General features: G+C 43.3%; 1 protein-coding gene across 10 annotated transcripts in view; it reads left to right on the forward strand.

The window, feature by feature from the left end:
* MAPKAP1 (MAPK associated protein 1) overlaps positions 1–18,379 on the forward strand; it is a 274,565-nt gene that overhangs the window by 217,189 nt on the left and 38,997 nt on the right. For all 10 annotated transcript variants that reach the window (XM_063636008.1, XM_063636007.1, XM_063636012.1 and 7 more), the window contains one exon: positions 13,049–13,189. In XM_063636008.1, the coding sequence (XP_063492078.1) occupies positions 13,049–13,189 (141 nt within the window). The remainder of the gene's footprint in view (positions 1–13,048; positions 13,190–18,379) is intronic.

Here is an 18,379-nt window from a genome sequence, read left to right on the forward strand (position 1 = left end):
TAAGTGCTCTTATTATAACAACATTTTAGGCCATGTAGTCATCATCCTTGTTTTATAGAAGAGGAAACTGAGGGGTGAAGTGATTTGCTAATATCACATGAACAATAATGAGAGGCCTGGAAAACTGTCTTTTATTCATTAAGTCTGGTGAAAGAGCTGAATCTAATTATTGTATTTCCTAAATAGAAGTTGGTGTAGAGAGAGACTTCAGTTGCTCTGTAAACATTAATTCAGCTTCCTTTGATCTTCTTTCCTTTTGAAGGAGATTCACAGAATGTTTAAGATCATCCATTATTTCAGCACCTTAATGAAATTCTCATTTCCTAATTTTAAGGTTATCCTGAGGAAGGGCCTCAGCTCACCAGGTGGGTAGTCACCCAGGAGGGTGGACTGTGGGAGGGAAGAACATCCAGAGGTCTTAGTCTGAGAGCCCTCATTTACCTTCTTAATTTTCTCCCTGAGGCTCCAGGAGAGGAGGCAACTCCTAGGAGCTGCCCAGATTACCTGGCTTCCCCTCAATGGGCTTGTTACAGTTCCTACCCTTACTCCTCTCTGATCACTGATTCCCCTGAATGGATTTGCCAAGTCCCACACTGGACTGTGACCACCCCTCACACTGGAGAGGAACCCCGTCTAAGTCCTCTCTGCATCCTGGTGTCTGTGGCCAGGCCCGGCTCTTTCCCCCGAGAGGGTGAGCCTCCTGAGCCCCTCACATCTCCAGGCTTCTCATTGGACCAAGTACAAGATGGCTTTTAAGGAGAACTTGGGTTTGAATAAGCGTCTTTAAGTGTAGTGATTTCTTTGTTGGACTACCACCACCACTACTAAATAGAAACGGAGAGAGGGAAGAAGCAGCTATAGAAAGAGAATGAAAGTCAGCTTTATCCTGGTGTGCTTCTGACCCTCTTTGTGATGCTTATTTATAACGGGCTGATTCTTCCTCCTGCGTGTGCTCTGTGCCAGCTCTGGAGACTCCCTGGTGGTTCCACACTGCTTCTGGAGGCTTTGCCTCCTTCAGTTACAAATTACTGATCTCTCCAATTTCTATCATGTGACTTAAACACCTCCTTTATTATACCACAACAGCACTCTTCAAATACACAAGAAAATGTGATCATGTAAATAAACTCTTATTTACAGATGAAAGTGACTTGTGATGTTCGTTTTACATGTTATAGGTTGAGTTATTGCTGAACCAGTTAACCTGTCTGGCTTTAGGGGGGAGGTGTTCACTGTAAGGAATTTTCTGTAGGGTGAGGATTTTTATCCAAGTCGATATTGCATAATGGCTCCCTGTTTGCTGCACGCTATTAGAATTTAAATGAAACAGAAACATTATTCGCCACATACCTGTGAGTCCTTGTCTTCCTCTCTGGTTAATGTGGACTGGTTGGCGCTATAAAGGCAGGATGTTTGGCACCACTGTGTAACCTTGCACAAGTCCTCCTTCTTTGTGGGCCTCATTTCCCCTGCTGCAAAATGTGATGGTAGTCCCTACCCTGTAAAGCTGTTGTGAGGCTTAAACCATCGAAACAAGTCAATGAGATTGTGTACAGTAAAAGCACAGAGTGAACTGCAGTGCACTATACAAGTGTTCACCATCACTGAGTGTCTCTGCCTGAGACGCAGAGGCCAACCAACTGTCACAGACACCATAGCTTGTCTGAGCATGTGTGTGGTGATCCTTTCCCTCCCTGTGATTCCTGTTTTCTTTCCCTCTAGCCCCTTAGGCTTCCCACAGGCCCCTTTGGGCATTGGCCAGCACCAAGGGTAGCTGACACCTGGGGCAAAAAGCTGTGCTGACCTGTCTTGAAGCAAACTTGTGCCTTGTCCACAGCTACTTTTCAGTAATGAGTGTTTGAATTACACTGTGTGAGCTGAGGACTTCCACATGATTTGCATTTTTCACTCTCTTCTTTCTCTAAAAGTTCCCCCCTTTCCATTTTATCATTAGGTAGTAATTAGTATTCAAGGGAAATTGGTCTTAATATATTAAAATTGGTTTAAGTGCATTTAGACCTGTACCACAGCCAATGTCTTATTGGAAAATGTAATTGGGGACTCTGTGTATGTAATTAATTGAATTACAATTAAGAACTTTCATTAAGCGATACACTGGTACATTAGAGCAGTAAGGAAGCATGTTTGATGAGCCACAAACCCTGTCTGGGCTCTAAGTGAGGGCATGGAGATTTGCACCCCTCTGATAGGCCCCTGGCCCCCGAATTCACCCTGAAGGTCCCGACTAATGGTTTGGTAATGCATCAGGTGACATTTCTGCAGTGACTCTGAATGGGAGGTGGGATTCTTCCAGCAGATGTGCCCTCGTTCTCTGACTCTCGAGTCAGGGAAAGGGACACCTTGGTGTTGATCAGATGTTACAGTTCTTAGATATTTTGCCATGTAAATTGTCAAAAATGCCATGCTCCTGAGAAGACCCCATTACTTTTCCTGGGCTTTGAACATGGACAAAGACATATTGGAGAAAGAGGAAATAATGGGAATTCTGTCACTAATCTAACTTCCAAGCAAACCCGTAATGAACCATTGGTCCAGACCCTTAAATGGTCATGCTTCATCCTGTAAAGGGTATTAGATTCACTTTGGGCACATATTTGTTCATGCATTTCCCAAACATTGATTGAGCCCTCCTCTGGGCCAGTCACTGTGCTGAGACTTAGCCCCACACTATAGAGCACACAATTGTGATCAGTGCTATGAAGGGTAGAAAAGAGCGCATAGCAGGGGACCAGAGCAGGTGAGAAGAATAAGAGAGGCTTGAGTTAGAAGAAAAAGGAGTTAGTCCAATAATGAGTAAGAGAAGAATGTTCCAGGCCAAGGGACTGCTCATCTGTAGGCTTTGAGACGAGAAGGAGCCTGGGGTATTTAGGAATGAATAAATGGAATGGAAAGAGGGAGAGTGTGCTGAAAGATGAGACTGAGGAATAGCAAGGGTCTAAGATGCAGAGCCTTGTAGGCCCCCCTTCCATGATCTGCTCTTTTTCAAAATTCTACAAACCTGAAACTGTTTCTTTCTGACTGCCTCATAAAACAAGATTACCTTGATTTATTGAAAGGGGTCTGAAATCTCCATGTGGAAAGTCCTCCAGCCTGGCTGGCTCTGGCTCCAAGAGTTTAATCAATTAAGCACTGACAGCAAAGATCCCTACCCCGGTGGTAGCATGGCAGATTCTAGTGAAGGGTATATCCTACTGTGTGATCCCGATGGCTTTAAAGAGATTACTGCAGAGCGGTGGGCAGGCGGGGGGCATGAACGTGTGTGTGTTTTAGTATATCACCTATTGATTGTTTTTTAGAGACCAGCAAAAATGACTAGTAGCCAAAGGGAAGTGTTTAATAGAAGAGAAGTTTTGGGCTTATGAGGCTTTGGGGACTTAAAAGGCCTCTGGAAAAAAAAAATGTGATGGATGCAGAGCGCTAAGGAAGAGTTTTCTTTGTGACTCACTTATGCATCCAGCTTTAAGTCTTACCGAGGGAGTGGAGAGTTAGATTTTATCCCTGATTCCTTTGCTCTGGCATGGCCAGGCATGACTGTGTTCCCCTTAGATACCATTACAGCCCATGGAGTTATGCATTTCCAGCCCATCTGAGGAACATTTTTACTCACAGAGGTTGTGTGGTGGTTAAAGGTGCAATTTTGGAATTAGACCTGGGTTCAGTTCCTAGCTCCAGCTTGTACTGTTTGTATGACTACTGTAGCAGAATGACATTCTGAGTCTCGTTTTTCTCACCTGTAAAAAGAGGATAATATCCAACTTAAAGAGGCATTGGGAAAAATGGAATGAGATGACATCTTTAAAATGCTGAGCATCGTGCTGGCATGCGGTAAGCACTCAGTGTGTGTTAGCCGCCGTCACAGTTGTTGAGGCAGAACCCCTGTCCTCGACAAACCTAGTCTGTTGGGGAGTCTGAATGGAAAACGAGGAAAGGTATGTTAGGTGCTGTTAGCCAAGGTAAATACAAGGGGTGGTGTACAAACCTCAGGTACTGTTAATGGTTAACCTGTGTTGCATCAAACTTCACTGGTTCCATCAGCAGCATTTATTGAACATCTATTGTGTGACCATGTACTTTGTAGAATGGGATGTTCCTGCTGCCCTCGGGCTCTTTGTCCGGAGGGGAGTGCAGATACTTACCATGTAAGATATTTATCAGAAGAACCTTCAATAAAGGGCTATAACGCTTTAGGAGAGAGACAGGGGAGGTTCCATTTGGACTAGACCTTGAAGCATATAAATTTTAGAGCGTAAAGGACATTCTGACCAAATGGTAGAACCTGAGCAGAGTCCAGTTTAGCTGAAGCAGGGCTTCTGCGTGGGGAGTAGCAATAAGACTTCAAGATAGAGTGGAGCAGAAAAGGGTTTATGTACTTCTCATTGTCAGTCACTTGTACTATTTTACTTAATTGTGTGCCAGGTCCTGAGCTAGATACTGCCCCACTTTTGAAGAACTACTCCCACCCCCACCCCCACCATTTTCTTTTCCGCCATTCTGCTTCACACACTGTGCCAAAGGCAGACACTTGGTGTTCCCTGTGTAGGTCCTCTTGCTTTGTGGACTTTATGTTTTTTCCTATATTCCTCCATGGATTGCCTGTCCTGCTTCCCATCATCTGGGAACACTGCCATCCCCCTAAATCCCAGAAGCACTAGCACAGCACCTGGCATATGGCTGGAGCTAGTAACTGCTAGTCTAGAAGAAATGGTCAACAGGATTGTGCTGTGGGCAAAGGTGAGGATGTAACAGAGGCCATTGATCTTCCAGTTGAGTTCTAGAGTTGGCATAGATCTTTTTAGAGAAGAGACACTGAAGTTGCTTTAATTTATAACTAGATTGGGGCCTTTTAGACTTGGTGTAAGACTCTTTGAACCATAAAATGAATGTTTAAGTCCCATGCAGTTTGTATCTATGAGTACAAGGAATCTTCCAGTAATATACAGTGAGTTCATCTGAGCTATGATTTAATGATTAGTCCTATTTGTTTGAAATAAAGTCATATAACTCTAAGTGTCTCCCTCAGTTCCAATTAAATCACATCTATGAAAACACTTTTAAAACTATAAAACAGTATTTATAATTAGCCTTGGTCTGATCACCTGAAAGTAAACCTATTGCTTTTATGTGTGTACAGGCTTTGCAGCTGTGTTTGTTGTCAGATTATAACACATATACACAGCTATAACTGCACTTTTGTTTCCCATTATTATTGTCCAAATAGATATCGGGGCAATGAAAACATGGCATTATAACCAATAAAGTCAGCAGTTCTCAAACTTTTTGGTCTTAGGACCTCTTTACACTCTTAAAAGTTATTGAAGACCCCAAAGAGCTTTTGTTTTGTTTTGTTTTGTTTTGTTTTGTTTTGTTTTGTTTGTTTTGTTATTTTGAGGCGAGGTGTTGCCCTGTCGCCAGGTCTCGCCCAGGATGGAGTGCAGTAGCAAATCAGCTCACTGTAGCCTCAAACTCCTGGGCTCAAGTGATCCTCTCACCTCTACCTCTTGAGCAGCTGGGACTACTGGTGTGCACCACCATGCCCAGCTGACTTTTTTTGTGTTTTTTTTTTTTAACTTTCAGTGGAGAGAAAATCTCACTATGTTGCCCAGGCTGCTCTTGAACTCCTGGCCTCAAACAGTGCTCCCGCTTTGGCTTCCCAAACTGCTGGTATTACAGGTGTGAGGCACTGCACCTGGCCAAGCTTTTGTTTATTGAGTTATATCTATTAAAAATAAAAATTGATTAATTTTAAAATATTTATTGAAAAACAGCAATTTCATTAATGTTAATGACAGTTTTATGTTTTTTGGTTTTTTTTTTTTTTTTTTTTTGAGATAGGGTCTCTGTCACAAGGCTAGAATGCAGTAGTACAATCACAGCTTACTGCAACCTCCACCTCCTGGGCTCAAGCGATCCTCCCACCTCAGTTTCCCCAGTAGCTGGGCCCATCGGAGCACACCACTAAGCCTGGCTGCTTTTTTTTTGTATTTTTTGTAGAGATGGGGTTTTGCCGTGTTGCCCAGGCTGGTTTTAAATTCCTGGACTCAAGTAATTCACCTGCCTTGGCCTCCAAAAGTGCCAGGATTATAGGGGTGAGCCACCATGCCTGGCTCAAATTACAAATTTTATGAAAAGTAACTATAATTTCTTTAAAAAAAAATTTTTTTTGAGACAGGGTCTCACTCTGTTACCCAGGCTAGAGTGCAGTGGCGTGATCACAGCTCACTGTAGCCTCAACCTCCTGGGCTCAAGTGATCATCCCACCTCATCCTCAGTAGCTGGGAGTACAGGCATGAGCCACCAAACCCGGCTAATTTTTGTATTTTTTGTAGAGACAGAGTTTTGCCATGTTGCGCAGGGTGGTCTCAAACTCCTAGACTCAAGCAATCCACCCACCTCAGCCTCCCAAAGTGCTGGGATTATAGGCATAAGCCACTGCACCTGGCCTAATTTTTTTTTTTTTTTTTTTTTTTTTTTTTTTTTTTTTTTTTTTTTTTTTGAGACGGAGTCTTACTCTGTCACCCAGGCTGGAAAGCAGTGGTATAATCTCAGCTCTCACTTCAGCCTCCGCCTACTGGGTTCAAGCGATTCTCCTTCCTCAGCCTCCAGAGTAGCTGAGATTACAGGCATGTGCCGCCATCCCCAGCTAATTTTTTGTATTTTTATAGAGATGAGGTTTCACCATGTTGGCCAGGGTGGTCTCAAATTGCTGACCTCAAGTGGTCTGCCCACCTTGGCCTCCCAAAGTGCTGGGATTACAGGTGTGAGCCACTGCACCCAGCCAGGCCTAAATTTTTTAATGAGAAGAGTGTCATTATTTTATCATATTGCAAATTTCTGTAATGTCTGGGCTTATAGAAGACACCTGGATTTTCATATCTGCCTCTGCATTCAGTCTGCTACAATACATTGCTTTGGTTAAAGTATGTGAAGAAAATTTGGCCTGACAGATATGTTGTTGAAAAAGGGAAGAATATTTCAATAGCCTTTTCAGATAATTATGGGTATTAATTTTTGTTACCATACCAAAACTCAAATGATAGTTTCTTTTTTGTTGTTTTTTTGTTTGTTTTGTTTTGTTTTGTTTTTTGAGATGGAGTTTCTTTCTTGTTGCCCAGGCTGGAGTGCAATGGTGCAATCTTGGTTCACTGCAACCTCTGCCTCCCAGGTGTAAGCAATTCTCCTGTCTCAGCCTCCCAAGTAGCTGAGATTACAGGCATGTGCCACCATACCCAGCTAATTTTGTATTTTTAGTAGAGATGGGGTTTCACCATGTTGGTCAGGCTGGTCTCAAACTCTTGACCTCAGGTGATCCACCCACCTCGGCCTCCCAAAATGGTGGGATTACAGGCGTGAGCCATTGAGCCCAGCCAAGCTTTTTATTCCTTTGTGCACTTGTAAGAGAATGGACATGAAAAAAGTAAGTCATGTCTTGCTATTGTTATAAAAATAGTATTGCAATTATGGACCCTGAAGGGGACTTGGGAATTCCCCACCACCACCACCATAGGTCCCAGTGTGCACTTTGAGAACCACTGATTTAGAATTTACAGTTATTCGACTCAACAGTCTATTAACAGTATCGTTGTTGTAGGAGCGTGTTGAGGTAGGCAGGGCAGGAACAGCCTTTAGCCACTTGAGGGAAGGGAAAGGAGAAGGCACGTGGACTCGCGTCCAACAGATCTGTCCCGGTTTCGCCTTTCCTAACAGTGGAACCCTGGGCAAGGTTTTGACCCAGTCTTGACACTTTGAGTGACAGTTTGAATCTCTATCTCTGAACTCTTATATTCCATGTTCTTTCTAATGTTATTAAGCCCCAAGGCTGCCTCCCAGCGCCTTCTCTTTCTTTCTTGGCTGTAGGCCCTAGACTCCACCTGCCTCCTTCCTCAACTCCTCTCTGCTTCCCTTTGCCTGCCATGGCCTCTTTTTGCCGTTCTTCACTGAAGACAGGTGCCAGGCCTCATTCCTCAGTTCCCCTTTCCTGATTTTGTACTCCCAAGAGTTAAGCTGCTTCCCCTCCTGGGTTTTCTGCTTGTCCTCCATACCTTCCTACATTGTGATTGTCATTCTTCTGGAGCCTTTTTGTCATTCCATTTGAGCTGTGGTTCTCAAGTCACTATTAGGCCCCACCCCAAAATTTGATCTATCACAATACATCTTTGAGTTATTGCAGCTTGAGCGTTTTGACACAATACATTATAGTAATCCATGGCATATAGAGACATTAACACTCGCGACTGTGACAAAATACATTGTGAAGTCTTTGAAGGCACCATAACAATTTATCTTGTCATTCACGAGGAGACCCAGTTCAGCGTTAATATAGATGAACAGTGTGTCTTTTGTTTCATTTAACTACTTGTGACCTTTTTAATTGCTAATTTAACAAAATACCAACGGGTTATATTTCAGTTAAATTCATAGGGAGTAGTTTTTGTTTTTTCAGTATGTTTATTTTTAAGATGTTCTGGTTCTCTCTACTTTTCACTTTGAGTTGCTAAAATTGTCTTCTCGAACAGAAGTGGACTTTTTAGTGTGAAGGTTATAGTAGAGTAATTTTAATATGCAGATGGTACAATATCAAGCATCTTTCATCTTTCATGTGTGGTTGGGTTCACTCCTTTCCGGAAGGATACAAACAGTGAACATATACATGCAAAGTCATAGAACTTTTCTGGTCCAAAAAATATGCTTTTAGAATAATGAATGCTTTGCTTCAGGTATTTGTCTTTAGATAAAGTGTCTATTGCAGGCACAGTTTATTAGGGACTTCTTTCTGCCTTGTACTATTTTGTGGCCTATAGCTAATTTGTAAACTCCTGAAGATCAGGAACCCTGCTTTACCCTCACCAGTGTCCCCCACCGTCTAGCATACTCCTGGCACAGGGAGAGAAGTGGTTGCACCATTCCATGTACAATAGACATGACCCCTCCAACAAGTGGTACTCCTGAGCCTACTTTGAGAAATGACACTGGAGGCCGGGCACGGTGGCTCACGCCTGTAATCCCAGCACTTTGGGAGGCCGAGGCGGGTGGATAACCTCAGGTCAGGAGTTCGAGACCAGCCTGGCCAACAAGGCGAAATCCCATCTCTACTAAAAATATAAAAAACTAGCCAGGCGTCAGCTACTTGGGAGGCTGAGGCAGGAGAATTGCTTGAACCTGGGAGGTGGAGGTTGCAGTGAGCCAAGATCTCCCCATGGCACTCCAGCCTGGGCAACAAGAGTGAAACTCTGTCTCAAAAAAAGAAAGAAAGAAAGAAATGACACTGGAACTCCAAAACCAGAAGTTGATCCCATTCATCAGATAACCTGCTTTGGAGTGAGCAGCATGAATTGGAGGCGAGTATAGGACTATTCCTTCTCTACTCCCTCAGGTGCTGTTATCCTTCTGATCATAAACGCAGACACGCCCCTTGTCAGCTGGGGCAAGGCTCAGAACTCCCGCAGGTATCGGGGGGACTTAAATCCTCAAATGGGATATGAATTTACACTATGAGAGAGTAGAAGGTCAGTGCAAGAAGCATTAGTGTGTTGAGCCAGCTCCAGCTATGTAAGTCTTGTACAAAATTAATATAAGGATATTGACAAGCCTTGCTGGTTATTTCATAGCTTTAAGACCTCTACTAAAATCCTATCATCTCATCTGCCCATTATTAACATTTCAGCAAAATATAAAGTTTTCATTAATCTCCCACAGCAAATTTAGGAGTGAAAACTGGCACTTGTTTGAGCTTTTAGGACTACATTAGCTGGTGTATTAAACAAAATATGTCATTCTTCAGTAGCTTCTGTAAGAAGCTAAATCAATTTCCAGCCATATTTATGCACCACTTTATCTAAAAGCATCTGAATTATCATTTATAGCTAAGATGCTTTATTAGCAGCTGGCATTGAAATTGCTCAGTAAAAAATTATATGTCACGTTATAGTAATTTTTAAATTGGTTTTAATCCAACATCATAAAATGTAAAAATCTTAAGTGTGGGGTTTTTTTTTTTTTAGTAATTGGCATTTTAGCATAATGAGCTGTTACCTCTTTCCAAATCAAATACCTGCAATATTTAGAAAACACTAATTAGTAAAGGAAACAGAAGTTCTTGAGCTCAGAGCTAAGTTGTATCTAATAATAGCATTTTCTCAGAAAAGATGACTTGAAATGATTTTTAAAACATTAAATGATTTTAGTGTTTTACCAAAATTCTCTGCAATTCTCATGTATAAGAAGTTCTAAAATAGAAATAAAACATGTTTTGGAGTTATGTTTCAGTAAAAATGAAGACTGGAAAAAGTGAATGATTATTCGAAACTCCAAATCCTAGCCAGCCTCGGTATTACCCAGGAGAGAGTGGTGATCAGGATCATGGCATCTCTGTCCAAAATCATAGGTGCTGCAGAGAAAGGAAACGGGCTACCCAGTGGCCCTTGCAGATGTGGAGTGAAGCTCTGCAGTGTCCTGGAGGTGCAATGTTGGTTAAGTCACTCTGTCTCTCTGACCCTCACCTTCCTGTGGACATGGCACCTGGTATTCATTCAGTACATGTTTATGGAGCTCTGCTTTATCCTCTGAGTGGTAGCACTGGCAGTGTCTGAGTTGCAGTGGTGAGAAAGCAGTCCCTGTGCTCTTGGGGTTTATAGTCTAATGGCAGAGACAGGCAATTACTCCCTGTGATAACTGTTCTGAAGAAAAATGCAGGATACGGGGACAGAAGGAGCCAAACTAGTGTCGGGGGCTTGCGGCCAGGGAAGGCTTCCCTGGAGTGTCACTGGTGCTCTGCTCTTCAGGAGGAAAACAGGGAGGGGCCGGGAGAGAGTGAGATGGGGAGAAGGGTGACCTGAGCAAAGAGGACAGCATGTGCGAGATGCTCTGAGATGGGATTCTGCCAGAGGCACTCACTGAAGGGCGAGGCCACGTCCTTACTGAAGGAAAGCACTATTGTGGGTGCTGGGATGGTCCAGGTTGGGAATTACTGTAGTGTTTGCAAATAGAACACAAATTTCCTAATAAATGAGTTCACTGTGAAAGCATCAGACACCAACTTTGACTTAAAATACTTGCCCCGTAGGCAGTAACTGTGGGAAGGAAAAGCATATCATTGTCAGGCTACCAGTTTGTTACAAAATTTTCCAGTTTTATACCCAAATCTAGAGTTTTCCATTCCCCCAACTCCATCCCAAAGAGTTCTCCCTGGGTTTCCCTGTGGAACCGTCTCGGATTACTCAACACGAGGCCTAGAGCACCCTACTGTGGTCAGCCTCTGCGAGACAGGCTCCTCCCCTCCCAACCCATTCTACCCCCTGCACTGGTGATGGCACCAACAGCTGCACCTGCAGAGGTCCACATTTCAAAGTCCAGGGACTGAGAGATAGTTTAACTTTGCTTAGTGTAACCTTGGCATGTGACAGCCTCCCAAAGCCTCAGAGTTCTCATCTGTAATATGGAAAATTATAAGACCTTCAATGCAGTAACGTGTGAAATGCTTAACACCAAGCCTGGCACGTGGTAAGCACTCATATATACTAGCTAGTATTTGTTTAGCAAAATTTAGTGAGAGCATACCAGTTGCCTTTACTGCTTGCAGAAGATATAAAAATGAGTAAGAAACTTTCCTGACCTTCACAAAGCTTCCAGATTAGGACAGAGCAACCATTAAGCAATTCTAGAGCAAGGCTGAATATAATCCACCCTGACACTAGAAGAAAAATAGTCACCGTTCTTATGAAGCATATGTATTCTTTACCTAAATTTTGATGTGAATGGCAAAAACTGAAATTCAGAGAGATAAAGTCAACTTGCCCAAGATCATACAGCAAATTAGAGGCAGAGCTAGGAGTTGCGGCCACAACTAACGGGCTCCAGGGTCCAGTATAAGCCAACTTTTATGGAATTCACTTCCAGAAGAACCATCAGAAAAGATTTCACAGGAGAGATAGAGTTTGAGCTAGCCTAGGGAGGGGTGGAGGGATTTCAACAGGTCTGGGTGAGGATGAGAGGGCTGTTCTAGGCCAAGGACAGCACGTGAGCAAAGGCCCAGAATTATAAAAGCCTGAAGCACTGTGCAGCCTGAGGGGTTTGAGAGGGCTGAGAGAAGGCATGTGTGAGAAGTGAGAAGAATATTAGTATGTTTCAGGCACATTATGGGCTGCCCTGATTGCCTGGCTAAAAAAATGTTCTTCATTCAGGAGGCTGTGGAGCCAGGGAAGATTGTTGAGAACCAGGCTTCTCATCTGTCTCCGGTGTCACCTATCAGTGTACTTAGCATGCACAGGGTGCTCTCTGAGCGTTTGGTGAATGAATGAATGATCCAACTTTTAGAAAAATGGATCAGAAAGCCTGTGGCGGCTGGACTGCAGAGGAAGAACCTGGTGACCAGGAGGCCAGTGATGAGACTGTCACACCCAAGCACTAGCAGGTGCCCCCTGAGCCAGTGGGGGCTCTGTCAATAGACAGCCATGTAACCTTAAGCAAGTGTCTTAATCTTTCTGAGCCTCAATTGTATCCTGCTTGAATGGGAATATCAGTAGTACCAATGGCTCAGGGTTGCTATGGGGAACGAGTGAAATCCCACATGGAGGCTGTGGGGCGCAGGGTGAGAGGCAGTAAAGAAGACATTTTGGGAATCTTGGAAAGGACAGAGATTCTTCAAGGAATGTGGATTACTTTTGTGATTAGGAAAATCACATTTAGAAAAAAAACAAGACCCGTGACACTGCTAACACCACCCATGCTCTTGTGCTTTTGACTCACTCTTGTAGACTGAGCTTCCTGCTGAGAGCAAGCAGGAATTTTTCTATCCTTGTATCCCTGCTGCCCAGCCAAGGACCTGCCATAGTGTTTGTGGAATTAACTGTTGAATGATTAATATGTTACCATTCTCTGTTTACTGGAATGGCATTATTAAGTCATCGCTCAGCCTTTTCTTCTCCAAATTAAATAGCCCATATTATTTTAATTTATCCCAAAGCATTTTAAGCAGACACCATTTGCCAAGCCTCATGTATCTTTATGTGTTAAACTGCCTTTTCCTCCCCAGGTTCAAGGGCAGACGGGGTTTTTGAGGAGGATTCGCAAATTGACATAGCCACAGTACAGGATATGCTTAGCAGCCACCATTACAAGTCATTCAAAGTCAGCATGATCCACAGACTGCGATTCACAACCGACGTACAGCTAGGTAAGTGTGTGAGCAGATGATGAGCTGGCTCGTCGTGTCAGCAGTCTATGTAGAAATGGGGAAAGAAACAACATACAACTTTTATGTGACCTGAATGACTAAAGGTAATTTGTTTTCTGAGAAAATGTTTAAACAATGGAATTTGAAGTACATCCTTTTTCCCACTTGAGTGCTCTGTCTTGTCTTCTTTTTTATGAAGCAGAAGATTAGAAATAGAACTAACGAGACTCTTTTCAAACTGATTGACTTCGGTGAAGTTCCGTAATTCTTTTCATTCTGTAATTCTCTTGCCTGCTATCCTTAGAACTGCTTTGTGACGGTGCCACCTGCCTGTTCTTACTCAGCTAACTCATTGCTTATTCATTCAGGCCTTTATTCAGGAAGCTTTTTAATGATCTCAGAAGGTATATTTGGATCTTCATCATATAATTTGGAACTTTCAACTAATATTTGGGATTAATTTGTTCTAATTATGTGCTAAATTTCTGTTTTGACTTAAACTGAACAGGAGTAGGAAAAGTGTCATAGTAAGCAACATACTATGAATACATCATCATTATCATCATCATCATCATCATGGCTGCCTTTTATAGGTGTCTGCTGTGTATTAGTCACTGTGTTAAGTGCTTTACATGTACTACTTAACTACCTAAAACGTAGGGTATTCTTACTGTCCCCATCTAACAGAGGGGGTAAATGAGGTACAGAGCAGTCAAATCTCATGCCCAGCTCACACAGTGGGTAGGTGGTGGTGCCAGGAGCAAACCCTGGTCTGACCAACTCAAGTGCACCTGCTCCCTAACAAAGGGTCTCCCATATAATGGCCAAGGGAGAGGAAGAATGGGTAGTGATGCCAGGCTCACCCAGTCAGGGAGCTGAGCTGCACCCTGTCTCTGCCACACCACCTCTTCCTGCGTCTCCTTTTAACTCTTAAGGTTCATTTATTTTATGTTTCTCACAAATGCTTTGTATGTTTGTCATAATAAAATCTTTTCTAATGTTGGCATTAGTTTGAACCTGGCTAACTCATAAGAGGCCTCAAAAATCTCCTCACATGTTCCTTCCCAACTTGACTGACAGGAACTTCCAATGTACTGACAATACAGCTTAGTGATTAAGAGATGGGCAAGAGAATCACAAATGGTTTAAACTGTGCTCTATCAATAGACAGCCATGTAACCTTAAGCAAGTGTCTTAATCTTTCTGAGCCTCAATTCTATCCTGCTTGAATGGGAATATCAGTAGTATCAATGACGCAGGGTTGCTATGGGGAAGGAGTGAAATCCCACATGTAAAGCACTGAGTACGGGGCCTGCAGTTGTAAACTTCCCTATGTGAGAGCTGTTAGTTGGGAGGCAGTAGAGTGTAGCACTCAGATGGCTCACTCAGGAGTCGGAGGCCCAGGTACAAACCCTGCTCGTTTATTAGCTGTATCACCACCGGCAAATGATGCAGATCCCCAGTTTCCTTATCTGCAAAAATAAAGATAATTTTTTAACTATGAGGATGAAATGCCGCAGCACGTGCAGAGAACTTAGGCGCCTGGCCTCTAGCAAGTGCCCAGTGAGCATTAGCTGCTAAGATGATGGTGATTCTAGCAGGCTGATCAGATGAGACAGCACTCAGTAACTTTGAACCAAAACAGACCCCACCTTTTTTTCCCCCTCTGCATTAAGTCCTCACCTAATGTCATCAATAGGTTCTTGGAAACTGTAACTTTAAGTGAAATGACATATAACAAAACTCATTTTTTCCCTTATCAACATTATAACAAAACGACATTGAACAAAATTATGTACATCATTTCACCTGAAGTTGAAGTTTCCAAGATCCTATGAATGACAATAAGTGAAAACTGACTGTAGCTCTTCTTCCTCATAAAAACCTTAAATATCTAAAGTGGTGAAATTGCTTATTTAGTGTTGATTCTTAAATTATAAAGTCATTCAGTGTTGTTCCTCCTGGGGATGTTTTTCCTACTGTATTTCAGAAATAAGACTGATCAAAAAGAAGCCAGTTCTCAAAAATAAAAGAGTGCATACTATATGATTCTATTTATATGACATTCACAAATACAAGGAAATATGTAAGAAGTAAAGATACTGGTCATTCCCGGTAAGATGGTTGTAGTGGCTGGAGAAGGGCTTCTGGGAAGCTGGAAAGAGTCTGTTTCCTGATCTGGGTGCTGATTACATGGGTCTGTAGACTTTGTGGAAAAGTCATGGTATATATACTCATGATTTGTGCACTTTTTCTGTGTGTACACTTTCTTTCTTCTTCTTTTTTTTTTTTTTAGACAGAGTTTTGCTTTTGTTGCCCAGGCTGGAGTGCAATGACTTGATCTCAGCTCACTGCAGCCCCTGCCTCCTGGGTTCAAGTGATTCTCCTGCCTCAGCCTCCCGAGTAGCTGGGATTACAGGCGCCCACCACCATGCCCAGCTAATTTTTTTTGTATTTTTAGTAGAAACGGGGTTTCACCATGTGGCCAGGCTGGTCTCGAACTCCTGACCTCAGGTGATCCACCCTCCTCGGCCTCCCAAAGTGCTGGGATTACAGGCGTGAACCACCACGCCCGGCCACACTTTCAATTTATGAAAGTAAGAATGCCACTCAAACATCCAGTTTGTGTTTAGCTGCAGTAGTTGCCCAATAGCAAAGGGCCTGCTTTTTCTGAATGGGCCTACTTTTAAGAAACCCAGTAAGTAGGCTGGGTGCCGTGGCTCACGTCTGTAATCCCAGCACTTTGGGAGACAAAGGTGGGCAGATCACTTGAGCTCAGGAGTTCAGGACCAGCCTGGGCAACATGATGTGAGACTCCATCTCTGCAGAAAATACAAAAATAGCCAGGTGTGGTGGTGCCTGCCTGTAGTCCCAGCTACTCAGGAGGCTGAGGTGAGAAGATTGCTTGAGTCTGGGAGGTCAAGGCTGCAGTGAGCTGTCATCACACCATTACACTCCAGCCTGGGCGACAGTGTTAGACTCTGTCTCAAAGGAAAAAAAGAAGCCCAATAAGTAGCCCAACTGTGGTCAAGACAGAGGGTCAAAGCAAGGGCCTAGGTGAGCATCATCAGCAAATCCATCCCTGCTCATTCCCCAGTGTGAAAAGTGCTGCCTTGGAATGATAACCAAGATCGTGGGCTTCTTTCCCCACTTTTTTCCAGAGGCAAAAAAGACAAACTTTAATTCATTAGAGCCTGACATGTAAATTATTTCAAAGGAAAAAGTCCACAAAAGGCTCTGTGGGAGGAGCCCAAGCTCTGCAGTCAGTCAGCACTGAGTTCGAATCCCAGCCTTGCCACTTAACTGCAGTGTCACCTGGACAAGTCTTTTCCCTTTTCAATCTTAGTTTTCACCATGTATGAAATGGGGATAATAATGTTTACCTTTTAACATTCTATGAAAGTGTCTGGCCCATAGAAGCATATTCTAAGTGGTAGCTCATCGTAGTGTTATTATCATTGTCATTATTATTTATTTTGCCTATTGCCTTCTCTCCAGGTCCACCATCTTGAAAGTATTAAACCAGATCACTTAGATCAGGGGGTGGCTCTCCTGGCAAAGTCCTACTTGTGGCCGTAATGGAGACTTGTCAGGTAGACGTGAATGATGACGGTCATGCAAGTATCTCCCTGGTTGTTGGAAGTGAGGTGACTGGAGGCTGGGGCGTCACTTGTGAATGCTTGGAATGCTTCCAGTGACACACATGGCACCCTCTGGTGTAGAGTCGCATTTCAGAGGGGCTTCTAAAAGAGGTGATGTCAGAACGTTTGTTTCTGTCCTCAAAGTTCAGTCTTTATCATTCTAATCAGAAATTTCATTAATTAGTCCTAAGGAAGTTTGTGACAATCAGACAAACTGCCCATCGATATTATATCATGCACTGAATAAGTAAACCCATTTTCCCGTCCCACGTAGATTATACAGGTATGTAATTGAAGACCCTCTCTCCCTCCTTACAAAGCAGATATCACCCTCACATTCTAACAACAACAAAAACCCACACCTAGCAATCCAGAAATTCTTTCTTCCTGAAACATTCTACTGCCAAGAGTAGGGAGGCAAACAGCACACCCTGTATGAGTATTCAAGTGAGCAGCTGGATTTTGAGCGGGTAAATAATTCACTTTATTTCACCTGACTAGCCAGGTGCTTCAGGTCCTTCCTGACACTGATGGATGGTCGCCTCCACCTGTCCATCCTGTGTCAATCAGAACAGAGATGTCACTTGGTCCCTGTGGCAACATTTTTTAAGTGGAAAGTAAGTGTGTGTGGCATTTGCCCAGCATCCCTGCTGATTCCACAGAAAACCACTGGTCCACGCTGCATTAGTGGTAGTAAGAGCCGCAGCTGAGGATCAGAATCCCCAGGCTCTGCAGTGCCACCACAGTTGCTTGTCTTCTGATGGGGTGGTAGTGGCCACTGTTCCAGCTGTTTCTGAGAAAGTCAGGGGATGAGAGACTCAAATTTTGACCTGCAAGACCCAAACTTCAATTGATTTTCCACCAGACTTTTTTTTTTTTTTTTTTTTTTGAGATGGAGTTTTGCTCTTGTTGCCCAGGCTGGAGTGCAATGGTACAGTCTCGGCTCACTGCAACCTCCGCCTCCTGGGTTCAAGCAATTCTTCTGCCTCAGCCTCCCAAGTAGCTGGGATTATAGGCACGCACCACCACGCTCAGCTAATTTTTGTGTTTTCAGTAGAGACGGGGTTTCACCGTGTTGGTCAGGCTGGTCTCAAACTCTTGACCTCAGGTGATTCACCCACCTCGGCCTCCCAAAATGCTGAGATTACAGGCGTGAGCCACCGCGCCTGGCCTCCACCAGAATTTTCTATGACCGAAAAACCCCATTAATGAAACATATGACACAGCTCTGGTCTTTTAAAATAATAGTAATAAGAAATAGAATTTTTACAAAGCAGTTATTATCAAGTGCTTACTGTGTGCCAAGCACTTTGCTAATTGTTCTCTTTGCGTGCACTGGCGCCTGAAATCGAAGCACTCTTATTAGATAGTACCGATTTTATCACCATTTTTAATATGATGAAACTGGCGTGTAGGAAAAGTCTCGTAAGTAATCAAGGTGGAATAAGAATCCAAGACTGTCTGAGTCCTGAGCCTAACTACTCTGCCTTAGATGCAAATCATTGTGCTAATTCTCCGTGGAACTATGACAACTTACAATACACCAAGA

The sequence above is a fragment of the Symphalangus syndactylus genome, chromosome 3 (genome assembly GCF_028878055.3).
Source record: "Symphalangus syndactylus isolate Jambi chromosome 3, NHGRI_mSymSyn1-v2.1_pri, whole genome shotgun sequence".
Lineage (NCBI taxonomy): Eukaryota > Metazoa > Chordata > Mammalia > Primates > Hylobatidae > Symphalangus > Symphalangus syndactylus.